General features: G+C 43.2%; 2 protein-coding genes across 5 annotated transcripts in view; one reads left to right on the top strand and one right to left on the bottom strand.

Annotated features, from left to right (window-relative positions):
* The window catches only part of LOC137625300 (INO80 complex subunit E-like), a 104910-nt gene that overhangs the window by 17399 nt on the left and 67019 nt on the right, over positions 1–20492 (top strand). For 2 of the 4 annotated variants that reach the window (XM_068356130.1, XM_068356127.1), the window contains exon 1: positions 13520–13604. The exons of 1 other annotated variant lie outside the window; for it this stretch is intronic. The gene's annotated coding sequence lies outside the window, so the exon portion shown is untranslated. Of the gene's footprint in view, positions 1–13519; positions 13605–13689; positions 13789–20492 lie in introns of those variants that run through there. One more of the 4 variants, XM_068356128.1, reaches the window with a different exon arrangement.
* LOC137625294 (uncharacterized) lies at positions 4984–10912 on the bottom strand. Its single transcript, XM_068356109.1, has 2 exons — positions 10678–10912; positions 4984–10469 (listed from the first exon to the last, which is right to left on the bottom strand). Exon 2 carries the CDS (start codon positions 10365–10367, stop codon positions 5661–5663), a length of 4707 nt encoding a protein of 1568 aa, XP_068212210.1. The 5' UTR covers positions 10368–10469; positions 10678–10912; the 3' UTR covers positions 4984–5660.

Raw genomic sequence — 20492 nt, 5'->3', positions numbered from 1 at the left:
CGGGGCGTGGGTCCTACACGCCGTATGTGCCAACAAGAAAGGGGATTTGAAGTTCTGGGACCCGCAGAACTCTATGGTCTGCCAGGATCGCCTAGTCGATGCCTTTCATAATCCTCCCTCAGCGGAGGTCAGGGACACTTCTCGGGATAAGCTACGCAAGTGGGTGCGTGGCTTCCAGAAGAACGCCACTGGACCATACCTGGCCACTGAAGAAATGAGGTCCCTTCTGTTCCCAAAGGCCTCCCCCGATTCTGTGGTGCCCAAAGAACTGATCCCCACTGTCCAGATCACGGTGGAACCAGACGTAGTCATGGCCCAGTCCATGCACGAGTGCCACCTGGATTCCGAGAACGACGAACATATGTCGGATATTTCGGATTGCACGGAGAAGACCCTTATGGCCCAAGGTGCGGAAGATGAAGAGGTCCAGGTGGAATACACCGAGTCGGAGCAGGAGGTCGCTCCGCCTTCCATCACCGCCCCTACTCCTACACCGACGGAAGTGTCTCTCCCGTCTACCTCCGCTACCCCGGAACCCATTCCATCCGCCCAAGAGATGTTCCGGATGATCAAAGCCATTATGGACGACAGGCTTAAAGAAACTCACGAGTTCATCAGGTCCATGAAGGGGTCCAAAGAACCGAAGAAGATCTCGGTTAAGGATCTCCCTGCATGCTCACATGCCAACCCCTGGAGGTATGCCGAGCATATGGTTATCGCGACCGGCAGGATCTTTATCAGCGATAAGATCGGCACGGTCCCCCTGGAAGATGTGGAGTTCTTCCCGAACTTTGAAGCTTACCCGGACTGTTACGTCCGGCTTCGTTCTGAACCTGCCTCTAAAGAAGAGACCGAACCCAAGGAGGAGATAGTGTTCGATCTCTCGAAGGCCCAGGCTATGCTAGCCACCGCATTTAAAAGTAGGGGTTTTACTGCTGTTCTTAAGCTTCTGGCCCTGAGCAAGAAGCACCCTACTTACGTCGCACCCGACGATGCAGTCCTTCCCTTCATGGAAAAGGCCTTCGCTGCGTGCCACAAGGCTGTGGAAAAAGGAAAACCCTGCCCTGCACTGGAGGAGTGCAGACCCTTCTCCATAGTAACTCCCCCCGATGCTCGACACTGGAAGGATATCCAGCATACATTCGTGGTGGGAAAGCTAGATCCTGACGTAGCCGGACGTCAGTTTAACGAAGACCTCCCGAAACTCAACGACCACCTCCTTCGTCGGGAACAAGATACGAAGGAGAGGCTTGCAGCATCCATGTCCCACCAGGTACAACTTGATATCATGGCTTGTGACACCAGAGTCCCAGACCACTACATGGTACTCGCCAAATCCCACATGGCAACCCTGGTGAAGGATTTGTATCACTTCATGAAGGCTCGGAGAGCCTGTCGAGAATTCGTGTTCTCAGGTGCCACTGTGAAACACGAACCCCGGAGGCTGATTTCCTCCAACATCTGGGGTAAGCACCTCTTTCCCTCTGACCTCGTGAAAGAGATCACCGACAAGGCAGCCATGGAGAACAGGAACCTTCTCCAGAAGTGGGGCATGTCAAAGAAGAGGAAAGCCTCCCAGGACGACGGACCTCAACCTAAGAGGAAATCCTCCAAGCAGAAACCCCAGCAACGTCAACAGAGACGGCAGTTTCCGGGACCCGCTACTCCCCAAGTGGCAGCTCAGCCACAGCAGACCTTTCAGCTGGTCACCCAACCGGTCTTGTCACAGTCGCCGGTTTTCACCCCTGCTTTCGAGCAACAGACGACTACCTTTCGTCCCAAAGGTAGAGGCTCAAACAGAGGTGCAGGCAGAGATGCATCTCGCCGTCCCTCCAGAGGCAGAGGAGGAAGGGGAGCTAGCGTCCGAGGCAGTAAACCCTCGGGACACCAGAAGCAATGAAGTGCTTCCGGTGGGAGGAAGACTCCGCCAATTCCAGGATCGTTGGACCTTCGATCCCTGGGCGCACAGCATAGTCAAGAAGGGTCTAGGCTGGAGTTGGACTCAACCACCCCCAACCTTCCAGCAATTCTTCCAACAATCAACCCCCCTTCTGGAAGAATATGTCCTAGATCTCTTGAACAAGAAGGTGATAAGGAGGGTAAAGTCCACCAGGTTCCAAGGGAGACTGTTTTGCGTCCCCAAGAAAGACTCCGACAAACTCAGAGTCATTCTGGACTTATCCCCCCTCAACAAGTTCATAGCGAACGACAAGTTCAAGATGCTGACTCTTCAACAGATAAGGACCCTTCTACCTCGAGGTTCTTACACGGTCTCCATAGACCTGGCGGATGCCTACTGGCACGTTCCAATGAACCATCACGCTTCCTCCTACCTAGGATTTCGACTCCAAAGGAAAAGCTACGCCTTCAGGGCCATGCCCTTCGACCTCAATGTGGCCCCTCGGATCTTCACAAAGCTGGCGGACGCCATAGTACAACAGCTCCGCCTCCGAGACGTCCAGGTGACGGCCTACCTCGACGATTGGCTAGTCTGGGCTCCATCGCCCGAGGATTGTTTAAAATCCTGCAGCAAAGTCACCCAGTACCTAGAACACCTGGGATTCAAGATAAACGTGAAGAAATCTCGCCTCTCTCCAGCTCAGAAGTTCCAATGGTTAGGAATCCAATGGAACCTTCAGTCACACCGCCTTTCCATCCCCCAGAAGAAAAGGAAGGAAATAGCAGGGTCTGTCAAGCGACTACTGAAATCCAAGCGGATCTCAAGACGCCAGCAGGAACGAGTTCTAGGCTCTCTACAGTTCGCCTCAGTGACAAACCCGGTGCTTCGTGCACAGCTAAAGGATGCCGCGGGAGTCTGGAGACGTTCTGCATCCATCGCTCGAAGAGACCTCAAGAGACGGCTCCCAAACAGACTTCGACTTCTCCTCAAGCCGTGGTCGGAAGCAAAGGCCCTGAAAAGGTCCATTCCTCTTCAACACCCACCTCCATCACTCAACATCCACACGGACGCTTCGCTGGAGGGTTGGGGAGGTCACTCCCACCAAAAACAGGCTCAAGGCACATGGTCTCCCCTATTCAAGACGTTTCACATCAACATCTTGGAGGCCATGGCGGTCCTTCTAACTCTGAAGAAACTCTCCCCGCCTCCCTCGATCCATATTCGTCTAACCCTAGACAACTCGGTGGTAGTTCGATGTCTCAATCGCCAAGGCTCAAGATCGCCCCAGATAAATCAGGTGCTTCTGACAATCTTCCGTCTGGCAGAGAAGAAGAAATGGCACCTGTCTGTAGTTCACCTACAAGGATTCCGCAACGTGACGGCGGACGCTCTATCTCGGACAAGCCCGATAGAGTCGGAATGGTCTCTAGACGCAAGATCATTCTCCTTCATCTCTCACCAAGTCCCAGAACTTCAGATCGATCTCTTTGCAACGAGCGACAACAATCAACTTCCTCGGTATGTGGCCCCGTACGAGGACCCCAAGGCAGAAGCAGTGGACGCCATGTCACTGGACTGGAACAGATGGTCCAAGATCTACCTGTTCCCTCCCACCAACCTTCTGCTGAAAGTCCTCTCCAAGCTGAGAACCTTCAAAGGGACAGCGGCCCTAGTGGCTCCCAAGTGGCCCCGGAGCAACTGGTACCCCCTGGTCCTGGAGCTGCAGCCCACGCTGATCCCTCTCCCAGGCCCAGTTCTCTCCCAACAAGTACAGAAGTCGACTGTCTTCGCTTCATCATCGAAAATCAAGGACCTTCATATCATGATTTTCTCTCCCTAGCCGCAAAGAAGAGGTTTGGGATCTCGAAGAAAAGTCTAGACTTCCTCGAAGAATACAAGACCGAATCCACAAGACGGCAATACGAATCATCTTGGAGAAAATGGGTCTCATTCGTCAAGGCAAAAAATCCTAAGGAAATCACCATTGATTTCTGCATGTCCTTCTTCATTCACCTTCATGGACAGGGATTAGCAGCCAATACGATCTCTACTTACAAATCAGCCTTGACTAGACCACTGTTGTATGCCTTCCAAATTGATCTGTCCAGCGACATCTTCAATAAACTGCCGAAAGCATGCACTCGTCTACGCCCAGCACCCCCACCGAAACCGATCTCCTGGTCATTGGACAAGGTGCTCCAATTCGCCTCCAACTTGGATAATGATTCATGCCCTCTCAAGGATCTGACTCAGAAAGTTATATTTCTCTTTGCTCTTGCTTCAGGAGCCCGAGTCAGCGAAATAGTGGCATTATCAAGAGAAGAGGGTCACATCCTGTTTACTGATTCAGGAGACATTGCCCTCTCCCCGGATCCGACGTTTCTCGCCAAAAACGAATTACCCACCAAAAGATGGGGCCCCTGGAGAATATGCCCCCTGAAGGAAGATGCCTCTCTATGCCCAGTAGAGAGCCTCAAGGTCTATCTTCGCAGAACTTCGAACTTTGGTGGAGGCCAACTCTTCAAAGGAGAAACATCGGGCAGCGACCTGTCACTGAAACAACTAAGAGCGAAAATCACCTACTTCATTCGCAGAGCGGATCCTGACAGTACACCCGCCGGTCACGATCCTAGAAAAGTTGCATCGTCTCTGAATTTCTTTCAGAGTATGGACTTCGAAAGCCTGAAAAGCTTCACAGGCTGGAAGTCCTCGCGTGTTTTCTTCAAACATTATGCGAAACAAGTGCACGAAGTCAAACATTTTGTGGTAGTCGCAGGTAGTGTTATGAAACCTGTACCTAACTCTGCATAGAACAGCGAGTTACTTGGGACTCTAACTCTTCGGGTGCCTATGTTGACCCTCGAGCGATACGTAGTGATGTCGAAAACACTTAGTGCTTTCTTATAACTGTTCTTATCCCAGGTGAAATGTCATAGTCGTCACACAGTGCCGCGATGTGTTTTAATTAAAGACTGACGTTCCTCGAGAACGAGTGCTTACTAATAAATTTGAAATTCCCTTTCAGATTCAAGAGCAAGTCTTTATTACTATGTAAATAAGATTCACTTTTTGTTCATGAAATGTTTATTATCACTTGGAAGGCATCACATGACAATGATAATATCTGCAATGAAAGATAGCATGATGAGAAATAAAATGGCATTTGCATCGGCAGTCAAAATAAATTCAATATGAAATTACACTGACACCTAATAGCATATATGGGTCAGTTAGTAAATTCACAGTATACACAGCTAGCTAATGAACCATTTGCTGCTAGCATATAATAGATAATAAAGTTTAGCTAAAGTCTATAGACAATAATACTGTACCATATACGCAGCGAGTAAATGAGCTGCCAAACTGAAACACTGTTTGCTTACATTCTCACAAATGAGCGCCAATGTATAGATGACGCAATACACATAAATGAAATAGGATCCTATAATGCACATAATGTATAGACGACACAATACACATAAATGAAATAGGATCCTATAATGCACATGAATGAAATAGGATCATATAATAATTATAACATGTACAACAGATATGAATAGACAATCCTCTACCTCCTCCCAAGTTTTTTTTGGGGTACTAATAAGAAAACTCAAAAACAAAACTGAACATGTTAGAGCAATATATGAAAACTACTTTATAAAAGCATATTAGCTATGTGGCTATGGAGCATAGCTGAATGAAAAATATAATATCATTAAGATAAATAAAGGGTGGAAAAGTATTGGTCTGCAAAAACGAATCAATACGTATTACAATCATAGTCAGTCAAGTAGGCAGGCTTCTTGCGCAGCCTCTGAGGACGATCCGGAAGGGCACTTGGGGGAGCTTGAAAGAAATTATCAGGAGAGGCATCAGGGTGTGCATCATGTAGTGCTGCGTCAGGTGCCTGTGGGTGGTGAACAGGTGTTATGGGAGATTGAGGACGTGGTGATGGGGGTGGTGTGGCATCTGTGGGAGATGTAGGCGCAGGGTATGGCACTTCCAGTCGATCAGTAGAGTGCGGTTCTGTATCAGGTTCTGGTGGCGATGATGGGCGTTGACGTGATTTCTCGTGCTGGGGAATTGGGTATCCAATGGTTAATCGTGGTCGTCTTGGAATAGCAGGGATGTATTTCCTCAGAAATTGTCTGTTGCGAAGAGTAGCCCTTCCAGAGCCATCGACCCTGACAATGTACTGATCGAATTGATGCACTTCGGACACAACGCCTGTTTTGTCCCATTTTAATGGGTTCGGGCCTGTCTGATTTTGGATGCGGACGTTGTCGCCAACTCTCAATGGCGGGGGCCGCTTAGTGTGCTCGGTCCAGTACTCGGCCATTCTCATATGGCGATTCCGGAGTGCTTCCTCGCGTTGTGCGAGGGTGCTTCTCCAAGTGGGATGGGGGTTGTATTTTCCTGGCAAGATGGGGATGAAATCCTTAATGGGCCTTCCGAAGATACACATAGCTGGAGAAACTTTGGTTTCTTTGTCAGGGGTATTCCGGTATTGAAGGACAGCGCGCTGAAAGGCGTCGATGTTCAGGTCTCCTGTGGGCCCAGTGTTGTCGGTGAGGAGTCTTTTCGCTATTTTAACGCCAACCTCTGCCCTACAATTAGAATGGGGAAAATAGGTTGAGGAAAGACGATGGTCGACCCCCCAAGCCTGAAGGAAATCTTGAGTGATTTTTGCAGAGAACTCTGGGCCACCATCAGAAGAAAGCTCATCAGCGATTCCATATGTTGCGAATATCCTCCGTAGACTGTTGATAAGCCCAGTGGCACCATCTGCTGCGCGTTCGATGACAGGCCAATTTGAATACCTGTCCACTACAACGAGGTACTGTTGTCCTTTGTAGTGGAAAAAATCGGCACAAATATGCTGAAATGGATAGGCAGGAGGGTTTTGTGGATGTGGGGGAAGGGCGGGTTGGGAAGGTGCAATGCGGTTACAGTGATAACAGTTCATACGTGTGTCTTGGAGATCTTTAGAGATGCCGGGCCAAAATACAGACGAATCTGCTCGTGCTGTCATCGAGGTGATTCCCTGGTGAGCCGCATGAAGGGCTTGGAGTACTTGTTTACGAAGGGTGGGGGGGATCACAATTCTGTCTTTGTAGATGACTACACCATCTACAGTATACAATTCGTGGCGGAACTTATGGTATTCGTGGAGATGCGGTGGTACGTCATTCTTAGCCTCGGGGATGCCATTTTCAATCAGTGAGATCAGATGTTGAAAGTCCGGGCAGCTGTTAGTTGCAGTTTGAACTTTGTCCCACGTCACTGAGCCGAGGGTTTGCAGGGATGTAACGTGTGCACACTGCAGGGCAGAGTCGATATCATCCTTTATTTCATCACTGCAGGAGTGCATGGATGCGATGTCGTCCTGCAAACGTAGTTTCATTGGAGGACCATTGCCTGTGGGATGTCGTGAGAGCGTGTCGGCTGCTTTGTGTTTTGTGCCAGGAACATGGACCATTTTGAAGCGGTATCGTAGTGTCTTTTCTTTCAAGTTTCGAAGGCGAGCGTTGGAGATGTCTTCAAAAGATCGATCACCAAAGATTTTAAGTAGGGGCTTGTGGTCCACTGCGATGAACAAGCTAGGGCATCCAAGGACGAAGAATCTGGTTTTGTTAAGGGCTTCCACTACAGCCAAGGCCTCTCCTTCAATGGGTGCATAACGAGACTCTGCTGGGTGTGTGAATCTACTCCCAATTAAGGTGGTTTTCCAGCCCGATTTGCAGCAAAATGGCCGGGTTGGTGTGCACAGGCAGTATTTTTGGGTGAGCCAGAACCCAATGCCTGATTTGGACCAGTCGGTAGCAAGGCATGTTGGTTTTTCTTTATCGTAGATCTGAACGCCCCTCTTGATTTCGTCGATTATGTGATCTTTAGATTCCTCAAAAAGGGTGTCCATGTGTCTGTCCCAACAGAAAGGGTTGCCAGGGCGCAAAAAGTTACGAAACGGGGTCATGCGTTTGGTCATAGAGAAGGCATAAGAGACTTGATTGATGAGGCCAAACCAGGAGCGCACGTCGGTTATGTTTTTTGGTGTGGGGAAATCGCGTATTGCAGACAAATATTTCTCACATGGCCGGACGCAATCTGGTGTGATTTCAAACCCCGCAAACTGGACAGTGTTAGCTGAAAAAACAAACTTGTCAGGATTCAAAATGATACCATTATGACCACAAATATCTAACCATTGTACTGTCTGGAAGAAACTCTCCTCTATGTTGTCTGCCCAGAGCAACGTGTCATCGATGCACTTGGTTTTGTTCGGGATATGACCGACCAGTTCGTCGTATCTTCTGGAATAGCCGTCACCAGAAGCTATGTATCCTTGTGGGGCCGTGCAATACCTGTAGCGGCCCCATGGTGTGATGAATGTTGTTAGGTGACGGTCTTCGGGCCGTAGCGGTACGCTGTGGTATCCATTCCAGGCATCTAAGACGGTTTTACGTTTACCTGCTGGCACTGCACGAGCTTGATGGAAAGGGGATGGTGTGTGGTGTGTTTCGCGAGTGGCATGGAGGTTGAGGGCTTGCAGATCTACTGTGCGACGTGGTTTACCATTCTTCTTGGCGCAAACTACCATACGGCTCATCCATGTGACAGGCTCGCCTATGGGCACCCGTTCGAGGACTCCTAGGTTCACATCCTGGTCCAGTCCTTGTTTTACCTCATCCTGCCAGTGAAGGGGAACGGGTATAGGGGTATGTACCGCTACTGGTTCAGCATGTGGATCAATCATTAATTTTAACGGGGGTCCTGACATCATGGGTAGCTTTTGGTGTTCACATGTATTAAAAGTGCTGGATGCGTAGTGCTCTAGGAGGAACTTCTGCAACTTCTCTCTATTAGCCTCCGTTGCAGCGAATGGTAACTTTTGGGGTGGTGGTGGGGGGAGTTGTCTCTGGGGGCACGAGCATTCCTCTGTCTGAATATTAGTCGATGATGTTTCCTGTGTCGCTTCGCCAATGCAGGGGAAGGTAGAAGAGATTATACCTAAGGCGATGCAGCCCTCTTTGCTCAAATAAATCTTGTCAGAGTTGTCGGTGACATAGGTGATTTGTCTGGTTTCAACCAATTTACCCCTGTTGTTGGTACCTGTAAAGCGAAGAATAACGGCTCCTAGAATATTTATGCCTTTACTGTTGGCAGCTTTCATGGAGATATTAACTGGAATCAGATCAGAATGCTTGATGTGAAGTTTATTCAGAGCATGGATACCTGCCAGACAACTCTGACAGCCTGTGTCTGCCATTACTCGAGCCACTGCTGCTTTCGGTGGGGCGTGAAGTTTGAAGCCGAAGTGGGAATAGTCTTCTGAGGAAGTGGATATTTTGAGGTTAATGAATGGTTGGGGCCCAGAGGGCCTTTTAATCCATGATTTTGACATAGCGTCATACTGATGGTGATCAAGTGTAATGGATGAGTTGTTATGATATGTGGTGACAGAACAAAGTTCATTAAACACAGCATTATCTTCAGGTTGGATTGCAGCATGTGATTGTATTCCACTTGCCTGAGGCGATTTCTTCCTGCAAACTGAAGCAAAATGGTGTAATTTATTGCAAGAAAGGCATGTTTTATCAAATGCAGGGCATTCTGATTTTCTGAGACTTGCAGGGGCCTTTCTGCCATGCCCTGTTTTACCACAATAAGAGCAACTCACATCAGAAGCAGGTTTATTTAAGTCATGTTTCACAATCCTGGTTCGGTTAAATTTTTTGTACGAACTTGAGGCATCGGTGCTTGGGGATTCCGTGAATAAAGACGCTGAGCGTTTACCGGCTTCTTTTCTTTCTACAAATCTAAAAACTTCTTCTAGTGTCATGTTTTGATTTGTGTTACCCAACAGGTCAAGTTGTATCTCCTGGTCTTCAATGCCTCTGATAAGGATATCCTGAATAATTGGCTCGGTATAATTCACTTCACTATCGCAGGAAGGGCAATCTAGGAGGAATTTACATATACCAGCTTGCCCCCTTAATCTGGCTCCAAATGCTCGGATGGGTTCGTCTCTGTCTTGCCTCATATTATGGAGTGTGACCCGTGCCACCATTACATTTTCTTCACGTACGGCTAGGGCTCGAATGGCAGCAATGACTTCGGCAATAGGTTTTGCGAGGAGGCTGCCTCCAGCAGCTCTAGTCACATCTTTACGCAATTGATCTTCACAACACTCTAGCAGCTGAACAACAGCTTCTTGCCCGTTAATGGCTGTGGCATTTACATATTCATCCCACCTTATTAAAAAATATGACCATTCCTCAGTGGTTCCTGCGGCAGTGATGGTAGGCCTCTTAACCTTTTCCACTTGTGCATGTTGCACTGCAGCACCTGGTCGAGCAGCAGCTGTGTGGTTTATGCAATGGGCGGTCAGTAGGGCAGCAACAATGGCGTCAGACAGGTCGGGGGTCACATAATTGCAATTGTCGATGGGGCATTGTACAGCAGGCATTGTAATGTAGCAAGATCACTGATATTATCATAAATAAGATTCACTTTTTGTTCATGAAATGTTTATTATCACTTGGAAGGCATCACATGACAATGATAATATCTGCAATGAAAGATAGCATGATGAGAAATAAAATGGCATTTGCATCGGCAGTCAAAATAAATTCAATATGAAATTACACTGACACCTAATAGCATATATGGGTCAGTTAGTAAATTCACAGTATACACAGCTAGCTAATGAACCATTTGCTGCTAGCATATAATAGATAATAAAGTTTAGCTAAAGTCTATAGACAATAATACTGTACCATATACGCAGCGAGTAAATGAGCTGCCAAACTGAAACACTGTTTGCTTACATTCTCACAAATGAGCGCCAATGTATAGATGACGCAATACACATAAATGAAATAGGATCCTATAATGCACATAATGTATAGACGACACAATACACATAAATGAAATAGGATCCTATAATGCACATGAATGAAATAGGATCATATAATAATTATAACATGTACAACAGATATGAATAGACAATCCTCTACTATGTACATTATAATTTACTGTAAATTAACTTTACTTATTGCTGCAATTCATTTAATTTTCTGCAATTGTGAAATAAAATTCCTATTTTATTACTTGTGCGTCTCAATCCGCTCCTACTTATACTATGAAATACATGCCTGTCATAGTTTTATTATCCCCTTCCTTATGGTTCATGGAGATACTAAGGTCCTAACCCTTATTATATATTCACCTTTGCAATGTAATATTCCAATACGAATACTTACTCTTCATACCCTAGAGTCGAAACTATCCTTCTCTACATACAGTGTCCAACCACCACTTGTCTGCCTTCGAGAATGTTCCGATACGAATGCCAACCATTCAGTCTCGTCTCCAAGTTCTTCAGGTTCTTCTAGCAAGGTGAATAGCCCTTCGATAACCACTTTGATCTCGGCATGGCCCGTGGGAACTTCACTGCCAAGGGGGGCAGGAAGGTTCTTCCCTACGGTTCTTTTATTAAGATTTCTATGCTACCTTGTTCAAAGCCTTTGGCACTTACCCAATAGGGGAAAAATCTACCACGATACATTGATTCTCTGGTATTCTTCCATCAGGACGCCATGGCTTGAGCCCAAAAAACGGATTTTGAGCGAAGCGAAAAATCTATTTTTGGGTGAGATAGCCATGGCGTCCTGATGGACCCTCCCTGCTACTTCGTCCAGTTTTTAGGTCCCACCCTGCTCTGCTGTATCATGGTGATCGGCAAGCAACTGGCTTCAGGATGAGGACGGACGTGACGTCATTTAGCAATGGCGCCCGTTTGTTTACGTCTCGAGTACCAAAAGTAGCCACGAACGAGATTAGCTGTGGAACGGCTCCCAGCTATTCTCCGCCCCTACACACCGAAGTGTTAACTCTGTTTAGGGTGTAGATAGCTATGTGGCGCGTTAATACATGCGTCCCCTGTTGATATACGATGTCTTAAATGGGAAACCTTTAGGATACTCGCTCCAGAAGTTAGAATTCTGTGATAACCTGTGGTTAAATTCTCTGGGAATATCTTAGTAGTTATATACCCAAGGAAGCTACCAAAAAGGAACCTTCCATCAGGACGCCATGGCTATCTCACCCAAAAATAGATTTTTCGCTTCGCTCAAAATCCGTTTTTTGATCTCAGAATCTGATTCCTCTAAACTAGCAACACTGTAATATGACCGACCACGTAGTTCAGCAGTTAAAATGTCCTGTTACTACACCACATTGTTTAAGCTTGCAATTTCAGTCTGTTATTTATTAGCATAGAGTCTGGATCTGTAGCTTATATACATTTTAGTTCTTCGGGTAATCACATTCGTTTTGAATCAAATTTCTTTTTAGAATTATGGATAATTATAATTACTCTGTTAGAATGTGAACGCTATGAAAATCTTACAAAATTATGAAAATTTATAAGAATCTTTACTGCCTCTTCATTTCTTTCAAAAGTAAGACATGCTCCGATATTTTTTCCCACGTAGTATAATAAAAAGCTCCAATTACTTCTGCACTGACTAGGCCTAATGATTTATTACGATGGGAAACGAATTACCCTGAAAGCATAACCCTTTTTTGTGTTTTAATAATGTAACCAAGGAAAATTTACTTCATGTGGACATTTAATTTTGAATTCTATATCTACAATCTGAAATGATCCGTGATTAGTAGGCCTAGAGGTGACAAGGACTACATCTTGAACCAAAAATAGTAATTATCAAAAGGGGAAAAATGTCGCAGAAGAATGGTAGTCCCTTAAGGAAGTAATATTTTCACCGTACCCCTAGATATTAGAAACAACATCAATTACATTGCTATTTACGCTGTAAATATCAAAGCCTATAACTTTTAATCTTACCTTCCATTAAAACATTTACATAGGTAAGGGTAGCTAAGTTGGTTATCTTCCAGCCAGTCTATTGGCAATTTTTTATTGATTTATTAGGATATAGCAGGATGGATATTTGTTCAATAATTACTGTTAAAAATTAATCCTCTGTTACTTTGATCTGAATTATTAATTGGGCCAATAATCGTATATCTGAATATTGCTAGGTCAACGTCTGGTATGTTATGCTTTCTTGAATATAATACAATAGAATAACTGCATTACTTGTAACTAGTAGTTATGTAAATTATGGGTATTGTAATAATGGCTACAGTAGGCCTATTTATACAATAATACTGAGTCCGTCAGACTAATGATGAAAGGCAGATCGATATTGACAAAATATAGTATAGAATGTTTGTGGACTCCACCTTTCCGTGGTTTAATAAGCTGTAACATATTTATTTATACACAAGGAAATTATTTATTATAAGGATAACAATTAAATTTGCCATTTGATTACTTCTAGATGAAGATGCCACTACGTAAATAATGCCGACCAGTTTTTACTGTTCGTCTTTTGTTCTAGAGAGCTTGGAACTGTTCGTTACAAATATTTTTGTAAAGTTTGGCATAAATTAGTATAGAATTAAAATTAATTATCAGTTTCATTAATTATTAACTTTATAAATTCAAATTATTGATTATTAAATGCATAAAAAATATTTTTACAGGATTTATGAATATTATTTAGTATATTAAAATTGAAAGTTACAGAGGGAACAATCACTTGTTTACTTTTTGATAAAAACTCTCATGTTTGTTATTGTAGTTGAAGCAGAGATTGACGAAACAATAACAAAGGTAATCATTGCTATATAATTAGCATTATCTCATTGTCTACAAGAGAAATAGAGTAAGATTTTACCGGTAGTGTTGATATAAAACCGGAATAGTTAATAATTTAGGTCTAAACACATAACGATCCGGTAATCTAACCGGGTTGGTCAAGGCTTCCGGTGTAATCCTGAGGTTACGCAATCGAAAGGTACTTTGATTATGGTGAATATAATCACGTTTTAATCCGAATCTTCACATTATGTTAAATATAATATTAATTTACTCGTATCTTTTTATTTGGGGAGCTCCCGAGGCTATAGTTAATTAGGAAAGTTGAGCAACTAGTGTGAGTCGTAGTCTAGGCTATCGGTGGAAGGTAACCTAAATTTTAACACGAAGATAATTTAGTATACATATATAGGAGCCTTTGTAGATCAGCGGCCAGGTCCTCCCGCGGACATAGAAAACGGGAATTTCTTCCCGTTTTCTAACCCTTCGTAAGACGTGGCCGTTGTTCTACAACAGAATGTTCTGCCAAAACTCTAGAATAGAACACTGCCTAACCTGAATGTGCCCACCTAACCTTACCTACAACTCGTGTCTCTCCTTAACGGGGGGGCTAACGCCCCCCTGCGACCCCCCGTACATAGCCGTATAATTATTCTTAAACACCTAAACGGGGGGGCTACCGCCCCCCTGCGACCCCCCTTACACTTGCCTATTCTTAATCGGCCGACATCATGCATACATGTGGCCGCGATCACACAAACCAGAAACGGAGAGGGTTGTACTTACATTATTTCCTGTTCAGCTTGCGGGTTTATTCGTAACCTCTACAACGGCGCCCCACACTTATTCAAAGTCACTGAAGTCCGAGTCTTCAACTGGTATTGGCTTTCTGCCGAGAGACAACTTCTTCTTCTTTTGGGGAGGGCACGTTGGAGGGGCACTTTTAGGAGATGTACGGTGATGGGACACCTTTTTTTGTGGAGGGGACGGGTGTTGGGACGGACCAGGACTTTCGGAATCAGAATCGTGGGTATTGAGCGGATAAACACGTTTAACTAATTCCAGGAATGCCTTCAGTCTACACCCCTTACCGATCAAATAACGTTTTTGAATTATATACATCGCAAAGTAGCTTTCGTATAAATGTTTCTGAGTACCGAATTTCGGTAGAACAGATCTTTTTAGTACTCGCCACTGTGATTCGATTGTATTGGTGTGCACACTGGGATCTTTTGGACTCACAAAGTTAATGCTATGATTAACAGTTTTGTGTTGAAGAAATTGATCCTTGATATTATTATAGGCCTTCCAACAGTCCGAAATTATTGTAGTTTCGGGATGGACGCACTCTAATAATATCGGGAGCAATGTCTTTTCCGAACGATCCTCGACAACCCTGAAAAAAGTCTCACGTGTTTCCCGGTCAATCCCGCCGAACACCCATTTGCCATCGACCTTGCTGCCAACGTTATATTTTCTTTTTCCGAATTTACTCTCGTCTATCTCGACAATATGTCCTGGTCCGCCAATTTTTTTACTGTCCATCACTAAGATGTCCGCACACACGTCGCGACAGAAGTTGTACCAATCAACTAGTGTGTGAGAGGCAAACTTTTTGTACATAGGGAGAATCTGGTTCTGAGAAAAACCATAAATAAAACTTGCTAATATAACGAACACATCTTCGTACGGTAGCTTTGATCGTGAAAAAAAGCTACCGTGGTTAGGGGCGATCTTCTTTCGGCAATAACTATATGAACAACGCCAAAAAAACTTAGCTTTTCCACTATTCGCCGATTTTCCATCATACTTGTAGCGCATTTCACCGATATGACATTTTGCACAAATGCCGGAAAAGTGGCCTAAAAGTCCCATTTTATATAAATATTTTGAAAACTCAGCACTTGTTGTAAAGTTCATAATCCTCAACATACTAGGATTGACTGAATTGAAAAAAGATTCACAAGTATCTACACACTGGTTAGTTGCCATCGCGCCACGTTGGTAAAGAATGAGCATTTCCGACCCTTGATGGGTGCTCCCGTTTCCGTATTTGAATTTTAGAAAAAATGAGTTATGATTGGGTGAAAAAGTTAATCCCCGTTAATCCCCAGGTCAAGTGGGGTCCCATTGGGTCGTTTCAAATTGCCGCGGCCGATTAATAATTCAGAATTCCGCCGCTATGGCGCTGTTGATTCGATCAGAACGTCATCTATAGGGAATTCTAGGAACTATGGGAGCGAGAAACTGCGTGGCAAGGTACAGAGCTCGTTCGACTTATAAATTTCACGTCGAATTAGATGGTTTTCAAAATCTTTGTATATCGGTATAGTAAGTACTTACCCTGGATATTTATAACATTCTGAACAGTTAATATTCTATACAAGTTTCCGATAAAGTTGAAAATAAGGCGGCCGCTATCATACATGCAGTTGGCCGCCATCCTACACACATCCCCATATATATAGTTAGTTGGAACAAATGTAAACTTTCCAGTTGTGTTTGTGACAGCGGTCATCTGTATGTATGATGATGGCCGACTAAAGGATATGGCTTTTAAGTTAGGTTAGGTGGGGAAGTTTAGGCTAGTTGCAGTCCATTTTCCACGCACCTGAGAGGAACTGGCTGCTGATACATAAAGCTCCAACTTTCTTATTATTTGTCAAATCAGTTTTGTTTATGGGGAAAATTTTGTTTTATCTTTGTCTGAAATATGGTATGAAGCTATATTTACTATTTAAGACACATTATTTAGTGTTACTATACCATGATTTAATCCAGTTAAGAAGCAAATACTGTTGAGGCTTAGTCTTAGGGCCCATCCACATGAGGGGCAAATGCATGGCGGACAGACAGTTACCAATTTGTAAGTATGGTAGACGATGAATTGTGAAGACGTCATAGATTAGGAAACCACGGGCAAACAATCAAGGGCCCCGGCCTATTATTGAGGCACTGGATGGGCACCTGACTATTGTCTGACACAACTCTTGACTGGCCTCTGCCTGGTGTTTGGGTGAAGTCATACATTCACCTGCCTGTGCCTACTGTCTGATCGGGTAACATTGCTTCAAAGCGAAAGAATTACAGCCAAATTAGGGTGCCCGCCCTGTATTTGCATCTCATGTGGAAGGGCCTTTAGTGCAAGCAAAGAACTTGGTAGCCTAAGTCGGGTAGCCAAGACCGTTACTAAGTAAATAGGTAGAAGTAATTTTACAATTCCTAGTTTAGGTTATGCACGGAACCTTAGGTTAGAGGTGTTCATGTGTTGATTCCCCTAAGTAAGTAGGTAGAAGGGATTTTACAACTTCTAGGTTAGTTTGGGTACAGAACCTTAGGTTAGAGGTGTTCTTGTATTAATTCCCATTTAAAATGTGGATTTTCAGTTATAACTCTTGGAATTTCAAGATCTCTGAAATTTTAGAAATATGGATTCCTCCAATTATATGCTTCAGAACATTTCAAAGTACCTATACAGTGAACCCTCGCTACTTCGCGGTTCGACAATCGCGGATTCACCACTTCGCGGGGTTTTCCCATAACCCATATATATATACATATCGCGGATTTTCCGGAAAATTCGAAAATATCGCGAAATCTGAAGATAACCAAATACGATATTTTGTTACCTGTAATTCCATTAATACTGTAATTAGTAATATCTGCTCTTACTGATTGTTCATTGCATTACATATGATATATAATTCAGCACAGAAAGAAATAAAACACGAAAAGAGAATGTGATCATACGATAATTCAGTACGTAGTAAAATTAAATCGAACATGAAACGCAAATCAGATGCAGTCATACCATATTAGAATGGTGTGTACTGTAATGGATGTGCTTCTTTTCCATGAATCTTTTGTATGTATACGTACGTAGTACAGTACTGCATCCAATAATATTCTTTGTTGCAAAAATCACATTTCGAATAAGTACTGTAAGCGTACGAGAGAGAGAGAGAGAGAGAGAGAGAGAGAGAGAGAGAGAGAGAGAGAGAGAGAGAGAGGCGTAAAATAGCGTACGTACGTAAATTTTTATTATTATTGTTATTATTATTATTATTGTTGTTGTTGTTAATAAAATTATTATTGTTATTATTATTAATCATTATTATTATTATTATTACTGTACAGTATTATTATCATTATTTATTATTATTACGGTATTGTACTTAATCTACGTACGTTCAGTGTGCGCGGGACATCTTCTATGAGTAACCAACGCACCATAGTACTGTATAAGACGGGTTGTGATTGGTTCAAGCGCTGATAGATGACGAATCAAAACTCAAGTTTTGTTATCTAGCCTGTGATTGGTGTTTTGCCCGCATCTTCAACTTCCAGCATCACAGTTCTCGCGGGTCTGCATCGTTCACTTTCTCTTTCCGCGTATTGCTGAGTAGACGTTCTTAAGTTTGTGAAGTTGAATCTGTGCTGTGTGCGACTGTTTTAAGTTGAACTTTCTGTTAAACCCTACTGTACAATGCCTCCCAAGCCTTCTGCTTCTACTAAGGCTGGTAGTGAGCCTAAACAGCACCGAAAAATGATGATTGCTGAGAAGGTGACGCTTCTCGATACTATGTTAAAAGACGGTAGAAGTTACGCGGCCGCAGACCTCGAAGACCTGACGAAATCGGGCAGTGAAGACAGTGAAACACAGGAAGAGATCCAAGAAAATGTCGAAGAAACGGTCTTAACTATAGAACGGCTTGCCAAGCTCTGCAAGCTTGCGAATGAGGTGAAAGAAATGTCGCAAGAGTGGGACGAGGATATGGTTCGTTCTCTACAATTCTGCACCAAGATCGATGAACAAATGGCTCCCTACAGGATGCTCTTGCGAAAAAAGAAGCAGCGGCAGCAACTTCCGATCACAATGCCCTCGGAAGAAATTGAAGAAGTGTCTCAGGAAGAAGTTGAAGAGGTGTCCCAGGAAAAGACACCTCCGTCTGAAGAGACGTAAAATACTATTATTGGCTGCACAGTAGAAGACATCATCAGCTTCATCATCATCATTTCTACTGTGCAGCAAATTCATCGCCATCATCATTCAAGTTTTTCTTGAACTTCTTTCGTGGTGAGTACAGTAACAATCTTTATTTTTTACTTAAACATTTTACTGTAATATTTGTGTCTGTTTTATAGTTTAGTACTGTATGCATTAAGTTAAAGGGAAGGTTTTAAAAGCCTATCATATTTTTTTTGTTTAAAATTTACATTTACGTACGTAAAACAATCTCTCTCTCTCTCTCTCTCTCTCTCTCTCTCTCTCTCTCTCTCTCTCTCTCTCTCTCTCTCTCTCTCTCTCTCGTAAATTGTTTTCCTGCTTTGCTACGTACAGTATGTACTGTATGATTTTATATAGATACGGTAAATAATATTTGTAATAACATATTTTGTAAATGCTTTTACTGTAAATATCATTATTTATCACTTTCATCATGCGCGTTAAATGCCTTCTTTGTTCTGAGCGTGGTTGTTTACTGAGCGTACTTTATGACGCCGTCGTTTCAGGTGGCGTCATAAAGAAAAACATTTCATTTGGAAGTCCTAAGGAAAATTAAGTAAAACATTGGTAATAACAAAATCAACATACTGTATACTGTACATCAATATAATCGATGCAAAAACTAACCTATACATATATGTGTACAGTACACTAAATGAGTTTGTTTCTTCATTATGATCAGAGATAAACGTAAACAAAACATTGGTTGCCATTTTTTATCGTGCTTTTTAGGTGTTTAGGAAACGCATGATATAAAATCGCCTTTAATATTTGTGCCTGTTTTAGTTTAGGGTACTGTAGTACATGCATTAAGTGTTCTGTACATTAAAGGGTAGTTTGTTAACAGTACTACGTACAAGGGAAGGTTTTAAAAGTCCGAATATACATGTTAAATAAATAGGTAAATATGGTGTCAATACTTCGCGGATTTTCACCTATCGCGCCCGCGTCTGGAACCTATCTACCGCGATAAACGAGGGTTCACTGTAAATATACCAGGAACACTTTAATTTCATCATTAGGAATATTGTTTTTTAATAATTACCATTTGTCTTCCAATATTTTGCATTTGGAAGCATTGAATATTCTCTACACAACATTGCTTACCATTGCTGGGTTCCTTTATTATGGTAAAATTAAGTATAATTATATTTTCTATGCGACATTATTATTATTATTATTATTATTATTATTATATGGAAGAGTCAATAGGAAAAAAACAAGATTGTGTAAATGAATTTATGTACAATATCTTATAAATGCAAGGTAGCTCAGTACATGGAGCCTTGTATTTGGTTGGGAATGACCTGGTCAACAATTAACAAACAAATCCCCACCTGAAACTTCCTTTAAATTGTGTGTAAGGGTAATAGACCTAATCTAAGTACAAAAATGGTATAATTAAGGTTTTCAAAGTGATATAGCCTAAGTTTTGTTTTGGAAAAGGGGTGACCTAGGTTAGTTTAGGTTGCATCCTCATATTTTACTTGAGATTTTCTCTTACCCAAAAATTCTGAATTCCCACTGCTGCAATATTCTATTCTTGTTTTTCTCAAAGGGTTTGGTACCTCTGCAGCTGCTTATTTCTAGTAGAAATGAAGGTTAGATTTGTTGAAAATGTACACTTTTGTAGATAAGTTATATTAATGTCCAAAATCCAGATAAGGTGTACACCGTTACTGTATTAAGAATGTACTGAAAATTGGCTTGACATATCTTCTTTTATAGTATTGGGGAAATTTCTGCAATCTCTCTTGCCACAGGTTCATCATTTCCAATCCCCAAGACCTCAACTTTGAAGTCTGGTTAGAGGGACAAGTGTACGCACTCCTTCTTCCTGTAGTTCTTCCTCATCTTTGACCAAACCCTCGGCTTCCGGACCGTGTCTGCTCTGC

Source organism: Palaemon carinicauda, chromosome 32 (assembly GCF_036898095.1).
Source record: "Palaemon carinicauda isolate YSFRI2023 chromosome 32, ASM3689809v2, whole genome shotgun sequence".
In the NCBI taxonomy this organism is placed as follows: domain Eukaryota; kingdom Metazoa; phylum Arthropoda; class Malacostraca; order Decapoda; family Palaemonidae; genus Palaemon; species Palaemon carinicauda.
This window is presented reverse-complemented; position numbering and strand designations above follow the sequence as displayed.

Bases quoted from the DNA above. Each gene is read 5' to 3' on its own strand.
- LOC137625294 (XM_068356109.1), bottom strand. From the start codon at position 10,367: ATGCCTGCTGTACAATGCCCCATCGACAATTGCAATTATGTGACCCCC.